This window comes from Dipodomys ordii, unplaced genomic scaffold (genome assembly GCF_000151885.1).
Source record: "Dipodomys ordii isolate 6190 unplaced genomic scaffold, Dord_2.0 Scaffold1, whole genome shotgun sequence".
In the NCBI taxonomy this organism is placed as follows: domain Eukaryota; kingdom Metazoa; phylum Chordata; class Mammalia; order Rodentia; family Heteromyidae; genus Dipodomys; species Dipodomys ordii.
In genome coordinates, this window is record NW_012267217.1 from 59,680,177 (window position 1) to 59,694,306 (window position 14,130).

The 14,130-nt window shown below is 37.7% G+C and overlaps 1 protein-coding gene across 3 annotated transcripts in view; it reads left to right on the forward strand.

Moving 5' to 3' along the window:
• Positions 1 to 2,265: 2,265 nt before the first annotated feature.
• Agfg1 (ArfGAP with FG repeats 1) overlaps positions 2,266 to 14,130 on the forward strand; it is a 43,299-nt gene continuing 31,434 nt past the window's right edge. For all 3 annotated transcript variants that reach the window (XR_001174773.1, XR_001174772.1, XM_013009828.1), the window contains exon 1: positions 2,266 to 2,353. Coding sequence is in view for 1 of the 3 variants with exons in the window: in XM_013009828.1 (XP_012865282.1) it covers positions 2,300 to 2,353 (54 nt within the window). In the remaining 2 variants the exon portion in view is untranslated. The remainder of the gene's footprint in view (positions 2,354 to 14,130) is intronic.

The following is a 14,130-nucleotide window of genomic DNA, read 5'->3' on the forward strand; positions in this document are numbered from 1 at the left end:
TTGTCCTATTAAGAACAGTGGCTCTCAACTAGAAGGGTTGTCTTCCCTGGGAGATTGGGCAATGTCTGGATATCTGGATGTTTGATTGCCACTTCTTGCAGGGAAGTGCTCCTGACAGTGAATAGAGGCAGAGTCTGCTGCTTCACATCCCACCATGCAAGAACAGCCCTCCCCCCACCCCCCGTAACATTCCAAGTGTCAGTTATTGGTGGGTAGGAATTATAAGGCTAGGAGGAAGGATGTTTAGGTTTTAGGAAAGTTGAAAGAAAGCCTTAGAAAAACTTGCACTCTTTCATCAGGTACTCATATCCATAAAGCCAGGACTAAAAATGCAAAGTTTTTGATTGTCACTACCACCAATCAGTTTGGACTTTTCTTGTTGCTATTCTAATTATATAATAATATATAGTCATTGTGAAAACTTGGAGACATTAGGCAATTAAAAATAATTACTCAAGCTGGGTTTGAATACCAGCATTTAAGAGGCTGAGGCAGGAGGATTAAAAATTCAAGGTCAACCTGAGAAATGTAGTTTGAAGAGATGATAGCTGAAACTTTCTAGTTCTAACAAAAGGCAGTAAGACCACAGCTGCCTTTCAGAATTGGAATAAATCCACACTTAGAACCATTTTGGTGTAACTTCACAGACATCTTGGAGACAGAAAGAAATAAGATGACAGGCACGAGCAACTGTACCCAGCATTGTGTTGGTTGAGATGGAGTCTGTGACCTTTATTGGCCTCAAACTAAGATCCTCTTAATCTCAACCTCCTTAGTAGCTAGGTTATAGGTATAAACTAGCTTGCCTGCCTCATTGAACACTGAACATTGAACACTGAACATTGAACACATTCCAATGTGTATAATGCTTTTGTCTTAAATTTTTCTCTAAAACAAAGATCTTTGTAATACTATAATTTCTTTCTCATAGAAAGTTATTCCTTTGCCTTTTTTTGAAGCTGTTGCAAGACTATAGGAGAGAAGGAAGGAAGAGTGATATTGTCCAAAAAGAAATGTACTCATTACCTGACATGATACACACATCACCTTTATAATAATAATTAAAAAATCAAAGCTGTTGCAAGGAGGATGAAAAGATAAAGGATTGTTTGGAACATGAAGTAGATGTTAGGGGGTCAGAGACAAAGTTGAGAGAAGAAGCAGCGTGTGAGAGAACAGTAGTAAGGGAATTCCCTTTTACTTTGTTTTAGAGAAGGTAGGGTATATTATATATGTGTACACACACACACACACACACACACACACACACACACACACATAATTAATAAAGTTTCCCCAAAGTCAAAGAATGTAGTCTTGTTCTTTTTTTTTTGCTTTTCCTGGTTGTGGGTCCTGAATTCTGGGCCTTGGCACTGTCCCTGAACTCTTCAGCTCAAGGCTAGTGCTCTACCACTTGAGCCACAGTGCCACTTCCGGCTTTTTCTGCTTATGTGGTGCTGAGAAATCGAACCCAGGCTCATGCATACAAAGCAAGCACTCTACTACTGAGCCACCTTGCCAGCCCCTGTAGTCTTGTTCTTATAGTACATTGGAAAACAGTGTTAATGGCTTTAAATGAATAATGATCCAGGTTTGGAAATTTAGAAGAAATCTTTAGAGTTTTAATATGTGATCACAAATAAATTGTAATTAATTGTTCATTTAAATGTCACTGAATTTTGTGTCCAGCTACTTCTTGAATCTTTTTGTCTCTTTGATTTCTTCTTTTTTTTAATATATATTTTTTATTGTAAAAATACTGTAAGAGGGGTTACAATTACATGAGTAAGGTAATGGGTACATTTCCTATTGAGCATTGTTACCCCCTCCTTTGTTCTGGTTTCTTCTTCAACATTTACTGTATGTTAAGTGATCAAAAATGTTCTATGAGGCTGGGAAGGTAGTTCAGTGGTAGAGTGCTTGCCTTGCACAAGGTGCTGGATTCGATTCCTCAGCAGCACATAAGCAGAAAAAGCCAGCAGTAGCACTGTTTTTAAATTGTTTACCATCGTGCTCTTCATCTAGTCTTTACTCTCCATCAGAATTACACAAATAATATTTATGTTTTCTAGATTGAATATTGTAAATGCTATGTGATTACTAGGTGATTAGTTGAATTTATCTTTAACTATATTAGTATGAATCTAACAAAACTTACAGTTTTGCTTTAGGAATTATAAGTGTGAATTTAAAATGTAAATTACATTGTGATTTTGAAAATGTATAGTAGTAAATTTTGCAAAATATTTTATCTTGTAGGAGAGGGTTAAATCCACCACACAGGGTGAAATCTATCTCTATGACAACATTTACACAACAGGAAATTGAATTCCTGCAAAAACATGGAAATGAAGTAAGTTTGTCTTTTTTTTTTTTACAAGTTTCAACTTTTTTGTTGGTAGTCATCTCAGTAAGATTTTATAAGTTGTTTAAATGGTGAATTCACTGTGTGTTATTTTTATATTCTATATTTAGATATTTTAGAATAAGCTCACTTTTCTAATGTAGTCAAACTGATGTCTTAATCCTGGGGTGAAATATTACGCACTTAAGATTCATCAATTTGAGTCTCTTGAAATCTATTGTCTCTTGAAGCAATATGGGATCTATTGAAATTACTATGTGTCTTAAATACTTTAAAAGTCCAAAGGAAGAGAATTAACTGATGCAATGTTAAATCTGTTAAATTATTGTGTGATCAGTTTCACTTAAGTTCCTCCCTTTGCTTTTTTGACTAGGGATGTGGTTTGTGGTAGTTAATGTTGAGATGGTACTTAATCAAGAGGTATTAGTATTCCTGTAGGTATCCTAGAAATAGAAGGAACTATTTGCCTTTAGGAGGCTTCCAGTAAGTTCCTTTTGTGTGCTGACTTAGTTTTAGTTTTGTTTTACTACTGGTTGAAAATAGTGGTCTAGTGTTTTAAAAAGGCTGGAGGCATAACTCAAGGAGTAGAATTCCTAGCAAGTTCAAGGCATTGAGGTCAAATCCAAAATAAGTAAATAAAATGAATGGCTTGAAGAACATGGACATGTTTTTTATAATCTTCATGAAGATGAACCTGTCAACCAGAGGACCGGTAGGAAAAAGTATTTCACAAAGCCATTTTCTAAAAAATAGTATTTCAGTTGCATTATTCTGGTTGCATATTTTTAATGTTCCTTATAAATGTCAAGACTTTACTAGATTTAGCTTCTCTTTCTTAGAACATGTATACAGGCATGTCATACCTCTTCTCGAAACTTTACTGGTAATATTTTGAAATTGTTTATTCATGATCCACATTTTAGTTCTAAAATAGTGAAGATATGTAAGCTCACCTTTATGAAATATTTTAAATACATATTTTAGAGAAGAGAGCACGTTTTGAAGTCTCCAGATTTGCTAGTGACAAATTATTTCAAGTTCTTAGATTCCAACCTCATGTGGGTACAGTATAGGAAAATAAAAGGCTAGATTAAAAGGTTGAAGGTTTTTAAAGATAGCAAATGTAGACTAATATCTTTAGTGATTAAAATACAGCTTAAACTATTTGTATGAAACTTAGGTTTAGGCTAGCAGCACAGATTTGGAATTTACTTTCTTACAATAGTGGCTTTATATTCAGTGTTCTGAAAATTCCAATGGAATCAGAAATTAAAAAATATTACTTTGTCTGGAAGTCAGTGGCTCACACCTGGAATCCTAGATGTGAGGATCATAGCCAGCCTGGCTAGAAAAGTCTGTGAGACTCTTACCTCTAATTAATCACAGAAGAAGCCAGAGTAGTGCTGTGGCTCAAGTAGTAGAGCGCTATCCTTGAGCAAAAGGAGCCCAGACACAGCACCCAGGCCCAGAGTTAAAGCCCAGGACTGGGGGAAAAAAAAAAAAAAAAGATATTGGAAGGCTGGGATGGTGGCTCTGGTAGAGCGCTTGTCTTGCATGCCTGAGGCCCTGTGGTTAAACAATAGATATATGTATATATATATAAAAAAATATATATATATATATATATATATATAATTAAAAAAATTCCATTCTTAGATTTAAAATACCATGACAGAAGATGAAGCTATAGTTACAAACCTGTCTATAGAAAATTATGTAAAAATATGCTGACAGATCAGTAAATATGGGTAAGAGGAGACTTATCTCAAAACACTATGATGAAAGATATTTTTAGTTGTAGTAAGAACAGTTCACATGAGATCAATCCTGATAAAATTTTAAGTTTGCAACCCATTGTTAACTATAGGCAAGCCTGATGTTGTATAGCAGATCTCAAGAAATTAACTCATGTGTTTTAATCTCCAACTTTTTGAAAAGCATTCCTTACTTCTTCTTAGGCCCTGACATCTACTATTCCACTCTGTTTCTACAATTTAAACTTTTAGTGAAATAGTGTTTGTTTTTGTCTTGCTTGCTTCACTTCACAAAATGTTCTTGAAGACACTTAACATAATATTCTTAAGAACTTACAACATGGCAGGATTTTAGAAGGGACCATTTTTGTTGGTGGTGGTAGTGATCATGGGGCTTGAACTTAGGGCCTGGGCGCTGTCCCTGAGCTTTTGAGCAACAGTGCCACTTCTGGTTTTCTGGCAGTTAATTGGAGATGATTTTGAACTTGATTTTGAACTTCGATCCTCAGATCTCAGCCTCCTGAGCAGGCTTTGAACCCCAATCATTAGATCTCAGTCTCCAGATTAGCTAGCATTAAAGGCGTGAGCCACCAGTGCCCAGCCAAGCAAGCACTTTTATCACTGTGTAGCATCTTCTACTCCTGGATCAGTTCTGATAATTGTCCCAGTTTGGCAACCCAAAGCCTCTATTAGGATATAGCACACAGGTATTATTCCAGCAAGTTCTACACACACATTCCGTGTGCACCAGCTGCTTTGCCTATAGGGGAGCCTGGCTGGATAGCAGGTCCTGTGGCACAATGGACAGATCTGGACAGATCTGCTTTGCTTCTCCTTGTCCCAAAAGTGCTTCCTTTTTTGGTTGTAGGGCTTGAACTCTGGGCCTGGGCATTGTCTTTCAGCTCTTCAGTTCAAGGGTAGCGCTCTACCACTTGAGCCACAGTGCCACTTCCCAAACTTGTTTTTTAATGAAAAGTTTAAAAAACAAGATTTAAAAGTTAGAAGTATAATAAATGTTACGCTAAATTTGCCATAGCAGATATATATGTTATCTGGTTACTAATCAGTATCATTCAAATTAAGTTTCAAGCAAGTTCACATTGCCTCTGAAATACTCAAGTATGTCCTTAGAATCCATATTTGTTTAGTTGTTTTGAAATGTATTTTGCGTATAGTGAAATGCCAGGATCTTTTAAGTGAGCTTTTGCGCGAGTGTTTTGGTTGGTTGTATTTTCTCAGAACTGAAGTTTGAACTCGGGTGTCATGCTTGTAGGCGGTTCTCTTGCCCTTGAGATACCTCTCTAAGCGCTTTTGCTTTGTTCATTTTGAGATGGGTTTTGCGTTGGTTCTGGCTGGCTCCAGGCAGTGGAAGACAGGTATGTACTGACATGTCTAGCTTTCTCTCTGTTGACGTGTAGGGGATTGTAACTGTTTTGCTTAGGGTGGCCTTGTACTTCAGATCTCCTCAGTGTCTGGAATTGCAAGATTCCGGGTATAAGCTACTTGCTTGGTTTGTTTTTAGTGGCAACACATTTTTTCTTTTTGGTCCGTCATGGGAGCTTGAACTCAGGGTCTGAGCACTGGCTCCCTGAACTCCTTTGCTCATGGCTAGCGCTCTATCACTTTGAGCCACAGCTCCACTTCCAGTTTGTAGGTGGGTGATTGATGTGGAGAGAAAAAGTCTCATGGCCTTTTTCTGCCGGGGCTGGCTTTGAACCCCAATCATTAGATCTAAGCCTCCAGATTAGCTAGCATTAAAGGCGTGAGCCACCAGTGCCCAGCCAAGCAAGCACTTTTATCACGGTGTAGCATCTACGTTCTGATAATTGTCCCAGTTTGGCAACCCAAAGCCTCTATTAGGATATAGCACACAGGTATTATTCCAGAAAGTTCTACATATACATTCCTATTTATTATCTCACCAATCCAGATTTGTTTTTTATTTATAGTCATAAAAATAAAATGATAAAGTGTGCTTTTTTGTGGGACACTTCTGAAAATATTAAATACGAATGTTTATGGCTTTCCTTTTATTCCTATATTCTATGTCCATTCTTCTTTGTCAGATATGTCCTCAGCATATACCTTTTTATTTTCTTACTGCTGTCTATCAGCAAGCAGTTCATGATTTTAATGAGATACAATTTCTATTTTTCCTTTATGGTTAATGTTCTCTAGGTCCTATCTTAAATCTTCGTTCCCAAAGCCTGAAAGTAATCTCCTTTCTGCATTTCTTCAAGAATTTTAGCAGACCTGCATGGTGTTGCAGGGATGAGGTGAGAGGGGCTGCTTTCCAATGATGAGCATATAAAACAGGAGCAAAACATGTGTTTCCTCCAGGAAAGATTGCCTTCATTTATGGCCATCCTGAGCATGTTATAAAGCTGCCACTGCATAGGATTTTATTTATTCTGTCTAAATTACTCTTATTCTTGGGTGCTGGGAAGGTACCCTGGAAGCTTGTTGGTGGTCATGAATCAGCAGGCTTTTTCTCTGTGACCTCAGATAGTTTTAGGCTGTGCTGTCCATAAAGTCTTTGTTGCTGTGGCTCAGGACTGATTGTGTAACTGAATGTAGTCTGACAAGAGGTACATAGTGGGTGTGGCGTAGTAAGATCCCCATTTACAAATACAGGTCTTAGGCTAGATTTAGCTTTCAGGGTGTGACTTTTTGACCTCTGACTATATATGGTATGAGAATTTGTGTCAGCATATTATTTCTGCCTTAAATAAGTTGGGAAACAAATGTTTTAGGTCACCTTCTATGTTTTAAGGTGAAGGAAAGTAATTTTTATTGTATATACATTTCTTAAAGTTGCATTCACTCATGTAGCAGATTATTAAGTATGTTTCAAGTACTGAGAAGGTATGTATGAAGCAAGAAATTAGAGAAGACATTCCTGCCTCATGAAGTTTGCAGTTTAAAATTGTGAGGTAAAGGGCACGGATATAGATAATGTGTTGTATAGTGTGTATCTGGATTGAAGCCTTTGGATTGGATGGTCAGGGAAGATTTCCTGAGGGTGTCGTGATTTGGAGGAATGATGATACTAGGTAGGTGGCTTTGGAGAATTATCAGGACTCAGATCCTGTTGGAATCTGTTGGCTGGGAGGAAGAATTTGATGGTTATGTTAAGCCATTATAAAGTAGTTAGTTAAATTTAAATTAAAATCCCAACCCCAAATGCTCTACTCTTGAGGATGAGGCTGGGTGATCCTAAATTTGAGGCCATCCTGGGCTTTGTGGCCATGCCCGGTCTCTCAGGCTGCTCCCCTCATACCTCTGAAAGCACAAAGACTGTTGTGTTTCACTGATTTGCAGAAAACAAACACAAAGCTGGTGTGTACCCAGTTTCAGTTGCATATGTTTGATCTTTCTGGAACAGTTTATATAACCAAATGTTAAGATTGAGGATAACATAGTGTCTTTAAAAATGTATGTAAAAGCAGGACTGTCAATTTCTCTTGCAATACACATGTGAATTTTGTCTTGTTTTTGTTTAGTAAGCATTATTTAAATCTTCTGTCACAGAAATACCTATCAGTTGGTGATCTAAAAATATTAGTATTGTCATGCTAATGTAAGCTGGGTTGGATATAGGAAATGTTACTAATGTACTTATTTTCCTAGTATTAGCTTGAGTCATTCAATATTTTTGAAGTATTTTTCTGATTGTGTACTCTCCCTGGTTTCTCTTAGTGTATCTATCTAAAGAGCTCTTAATAGCATTTTCTATTTAATATAGTTCTTTGTTTTTTTCTGCTGCCAGAAAGTAGAAATTATTCATGAAATGTTCTTTAACTCTCCAATTTTTTCCTCTTTTATGAACAATGTTATTTACATGTGTTTATATCTTACATATATAAGGAGACTACTCTCCATCTCTGCTGTGGAGAAAAAGTACAAAAAAAAAAACTATAGTCTGAAATCTAGTTAGCTAGATGTAGATTGCCTTAATCAAAAATAGATTCTCTAATTCCTGAGCGATTTCCTGTATTTTCCTTATTCTTTTCTACCTAGAAGTTGTAACCTGAGTGATGGCATGTTATTTCTTTTTTTGCCTTTTTTATGACAATAAGGCTTGTTTGAATAAAGGTAAAGGGTGTTTCAGCACAATTCTGCTGTTTTGCTGTCCCTGAGAGGGTTATAGAGCAGTGGTAATAATAAGTGCTTTCTACCCTTAACCTGTTCTTTTTCTCAAGCTTAATGTAACACTGTTACCTTTCTTTCCTTTTTAAGCACATAATTCAGAATGAGTATGACTGTTAACTGTTTTTTGGTGTTCATAGCTGAATTTATGAAATTGCTTGCTCTCTATTGTGATTCGGGTGTGCTGGGGATAGTTTTCACCCACTCTTCCAGCTCTAGCCTTTACCTCACTCTTTACCAGCAGTTGACCTGTCTGAACATACAAATGGAACTGGGGCCTACTGATGGGATTGATTGTTAGCAGATAAAAGAAAGGATATTTACTTTCTTGACTTGCCTGTTATTAACCCTGGGGCACTACACTGTTACCAGTTACTGGTGACCATCGCATGATTAAACTTCTCAAATTACCAATTGAGTATATAATCTATTCATCAAAGCTCACCTTTGAGTTATAAAGCATGCATTAAAAAGTTTAAATCCTGTTAGTAACTACCATGATTCTAATTCTAAAATGGATCAACACTAGGACTCTGACAATTTCATAAATTTATTCTGTAGGATATTGTGATTTTATTTTTAATTCCTCCATAAGATCTAGCTTTGAGTATTATTCTGTTTACCGAATAATTAGAATGGCTCAATTTACTGTTTCACACATTGAAGAGAATTTAGAAGTAGTGAATGAAGCACACAGTGATTCAAATATAGTTTGTAATGAGTTTCCTGTGAGGGGTAAGAAGTGCTATGTAATTTCAGAGCTGGGAGATTATTCCATCCACACTACTTTGATTCTGTTTGCAGTAGGACTGAAGGGAGACCCACTCTTTTCTGGGTTTTTGGTGAGACCTCCTCTTCCCAGTGTTTACTAATCTTATCACAGTAAACCGTCCATGGAAAATCAGGCCCCAAACAAATATACGTGTTTAAATTTCACTATATCTGCTTGTTAATTGTTTATTCACTGTATAGGCTTGTTCTTAAGCATGTTCATTCATTTAGCCCATCCAGCATCTCTCATTATCCACATTTAAAAATATACCAAAACATGTCATCCAGCATCTCTCATTATCCACATTTAAAAATATACCAAAACATGTCAGGCAGTCTGATTCCCTACCCTAGGCTCTCAAACACCACAACTACATTATGCCATAATTAGAGCAGTTATCCCTTCCCCCTCTCTAAATAGATGATCAAAACTAATCCTATTATGTGTTAGCCTTTGGGAGTGGTGACTTTCAGGATTTGTTGTTCTTCAGTACCTTTTTCTACCTTCCTCTCCCTTGTTCCTCAGTATCGGCCTGTGTCTTCTTCTTGGAGTTATTCCAGTCAGTTCCTCTCATTCAGTTAGATTTTAATTTTAATTCCTTACATAATATATTTTTCTGACTGGTGCTAATCATTTTTTGATATTTCCAGAATCCACACGAATCATCCACATAGTTTCCCAAGCCTGATCTCCAACGATCCTTCATCCCAGTTTAGATTTTTTATTTGTAATAAATAAGCATCTTGCCTCTTAGATTTCAGTTTCAAGTGTTCAGTATCCCCCCGCTGAACTTTACTTCCCAGCTCATTTGATCCAAATTACAATACTTTTGGGATATTATATACACTTTAAGGCCAAACCTCTTTGTTTTTATCAGTCTACCTTTGACTTGATAGTCTAGTATTATACCCACTTCCTTGTTAAGGCCAGAAATTACATCTCCTTTATAGCTAAGCTGCCAGAGGTGGCTGGAGAAAACACATTCTTTTAATTATCCTCATCTTCAGTGTTTTATGGTCACAAGTTCTCAGTGCTACTTCATTCTTAGTCTCTTCATTTCCCCTTTCCACCTTTAAATGACAGTCTTTTTCAGTTGATGATGTTTATTTTACTAAAATAAAGCAGAGAGAAAAGCAACTTAACCTCTTACAGAAAATCTGCAAGGCTAAAAGAGAATTTTAGTACAGAGAACAGAATCAACTTGGTAAGGACCAAAATGTGACAATAGGTTACTGACTAAATTTGATAAATACTTAAATCTATGAATACATGCATGTATGAGCATACCCATATATCGATCTATCCAACCACCCACCTGCTCAGAGAATAGGAGAGATGAAGAAAACTATAGGCCAAAAGGAAGTTTCCATTAGCTGGCTGGCCTAGATATTACTAGATACTAGCTACATTGTTTTTCAAAATTTGTTCTGCTTCAGAATCATCTAAAGGGACTAATAATAGGTGGTTCCTTAAAGTCATAGTTTGAATAAGGGTTTAGGTGATTGATGCTTCTGTCTCCAGGGAATTGTAGCATCACATTTTGGCAACCACTTCACCTGAGTTACTGTTGAACTACCAAGAATATCAGAATGGTAAGGATTTAAGTGATGTAGGTATAAAAATAGCTTTTGTGGGATAACATAGTAAGGAATAAAAGCTGACTAGTAACACTGGGGAAGTTTAATATCAGGTCACCTGAGTTTGCAGTTGACTCAAGTAGTTAGTGACTTTTTCTGTTAAGAGTAAGAGTAGATACTGGCACCAGCAGTTCATGCTTCTAATCCTAACTACTCAGGAGGCTGGGACCTGGGGGATAGACGTTTGAATCCAGCCTGGGTAAAAATGTCTGAAAGAGACTCTTTTTCTATTAACTGCCTGGGCTGGAGGTAGCAATGTGTCTGCAGAGCACCAGCCATGAGTAAGCAAGCCCAACAAAGGAGCATGAGGTCCTCAAGTTCAAACCCTGATACTGACCAAGAAAAAGAAGTGATTAGGTGTACGCCAGGCGCCAGTGGCTCATGTCTATAATCCTAGCTACTCAGGAGGCTGAAATCTGAGCCAGCCCAGGCAGAAATATCCATGAGACTCTTATCTCCAATAAACCACTAGAAAACCAGAAGTGGTGCTGAGGCTCAAGTGGTAGAGTGCTTGCCTTGAGCTGAAGAGCTGAGGGACAGCGCCCAAGCCCAGAGTTCAAGCCCCATGACCAACAACAACAAAAAAAGTGATTAGGTGTAGAATTTAAAATGAATCCTACAGATGGCTAATCTCAAATATCTGTAAAACATGCCATCAGGAGCCATTATCAGCCTATCAATATGGTGGCAACTTTATGATCTGCCTTCAAGCGCCATCTTTCATTTTATTTATTTGTATGCTTGTTATTGCTCATCATTATTTTTAGCTTAAATATTTATGAAACTAGGAATTTGGGGATACAAAAATGATATTAAAAAGTGTTCTGAAGTAGATTATTACTGCTTGATAGTTTGGTAGAATAGGAAGATGGCTGTTAGTGTCTCTTGTTTCAGGAAATTTTAAGAAAGAAGAATTAAAAGCTTAGGGTCCTGATCTGATCTGATTAATTACAGAGTATTTCTCATGGAGCAAATGAGGACAACTCTGTTATTTTCGTTTGGGGAGATTTTGGAAGAATCATTAATTCAGTATCTACAGAAGGAGAGACGACTTTTTGTCTTCCCCTCTCCCCCTCCCCCACCTCCCACAGACACACTTGCTACATATAAAAGCCAGTCTCATGAGCCACAGTGCCACTTCCAGCTTTTTCTGTTTATGTGGTCCTGAGGAATCAAACCCAGGGCCTCATGCATGTAAGGCAGACACTCTATCACTGAGCCACTGTCCCAGCCCCTCTCATGTCCTAATTTCAAACTTGGAACCCTTTTCCTGTCTCAGCCTAAGTGCTGGAATTGTACTGGGGATTGAACCCAGGACCTTGTGCTTCCCTCAGCCAGACTCTGCTTAGTTTCACCCTCTCCCCTCCAGCCAGGCCTCCAAACCCTATCTCATTCTTTTTTGGGGGGTCAGTCATAGGGCTTGAACTCTGGGCTTGGGGCATTGCCCCTGAGCTCTTAAGCTCAAAGTGAGCAGTCTACCACTTGAGCCACAGCACCACTTCTGGTTTTCTAGTGGTTTATTGGAGAGACTCACAGACTTTCCTGCCTGGGCTGGCTTTGAACCGTGATCCTCAAATGTTAGCCTTCTGAGTAGCTAGTATTACAGGTGGGAGCCACCGGTGCCCAGCTTGTTGATACTTTTTAAATGGCCAAAAAATCGTTGGGCAGGATGGACCTCTTTAAATTAATGCTACAAATTAATACTGCAAAGTTAACACTACAAATTTGTAGTATTTCCCCAGTAAGTTATATTATCCTGTCACTTTCAGGCTTTACTGCTGAAATGTTTTTGTATGGTGGTGTTATACCTTAGCCCAGACTTAACATGTGTCAATATGAGTTAACACGTATTAAGCAACTTCTTATTATCTATTCTGAGCAAAGTAAGAGGAGTCAAAGAAAGCATTCTGAAACATACTTGAGGATGTGGTGGGAAGAGGGTGGAATTCTTTTTTCCCCATCTTTCTTTCTTCCTTACAGTTAAGTGAATAGAGACATTGAGAAAGGATACTTTTGTTTCTCTAGTTTCACAGTTTTTTTTTTAATCAGCATTTTGAAACCAGATACTACATGCTTTTCATGCTGTCATATTGGTTATTTATTTATTTATTTATGCCTGTCCTTGGGCTTGAATTCAGGGCTTGAGTGCTGTCCCTGAACTTTTTTGCTCAGGGTTAGCATTCTGCCTTTGAGCCAAAGCTCCACTTACAGAAATTTTGGTGGTTAATTGAAAATAAGAGTTTCATGGACTTTCCTGCCAGCTAGCTTTGAAATACGATCTTCAGATCTCAGCCTTCTGAGTAGCTAAGATGACAGGTAAAAGCTACCAGCATCTGGTTTACATATTTTATTTTTTATTTTTTTGTTGGTCGTGGATATTGAACTCTGGGCCTGGGCACTGTCTCTCAGCTCTTCAACTCAAGGCGAGTGCTCTACCACTTCAGCCACAGCACCACTTCCAGCTTTTTCTGTTTAGGTGGTACTGAGGAATCGAACCCAAGACCTCATGCATGCAAGGCAAGCACTCTACCACTGAGCCACCTTCCCAGCCCATGGTCTACGTACTTTTAAAAAAAGTAAATTGTGAAACCTTGTAGACTTTTAGAGCTTTATTGAGAAGTAATTATAGTAACTTTTTTTTTGTTTTGTTTTTACCAGTCCTGTGGCTTGAATGCAGGGCCTGGGCACTGTCCCTGAGCTTCTTTTGCTCAAGGCTAGTGCTCTACCACTTGAGCCATAGCCCATTTTCAGCTTTTTCTGTGTATGTGGTACTGAGGAATCAAGTCCAGGGCTTCATGCATTCTAGGCAAGCACTCTACCACTATGCCACATTCCTAGCCACTTGTGACTTTTTTTAGGGGTGCTAACACGAGTTTGAATGCAAGGTTTTATGCTTGCTAGGCAGGCACTATTATCATTTAAGACACAAAGTAGAGTGTTGGGTTTTGCTAGGGTGCGCCAGGATTGAAATTTTGAATAGTTAAAATAATATACCTCCACTCTCAGCTTTGTTAGCTGAGGTAAGGTCTAACTTTTTGCTGGGCATAGTCTCAAACCGCAGTGCCTGCCTCCCAGCAGAGGAGGGATTATTAGTGTCACTCACTATGCCCCAAACTCACAGGAACTTGCTCATATTTAAAGCATATGATTTGATATGATTTTGACAGATGTATACTTTAAAACCACCATTGCATTAAATGTGATAATTTACATTTTCATTATCTCCAAGAAGTTCTTGTGTTTCTGTGTAATGAATTCACTGATCTGATATTCTTGCTTCAAAGTAAATTAATATTTTCTAAAATTTTAAGTGATAGATTGTTAGTCCTATAAAGCCTAGTTTCTCAAAACCTTTATTCCTTTAGCAGCTGTTTATTGAATAATATCTTCTGTATGCTAGACATCAGGATATTGCTCTGGTGTAGTAATCCATCCACTTAATTTCATCTTGTT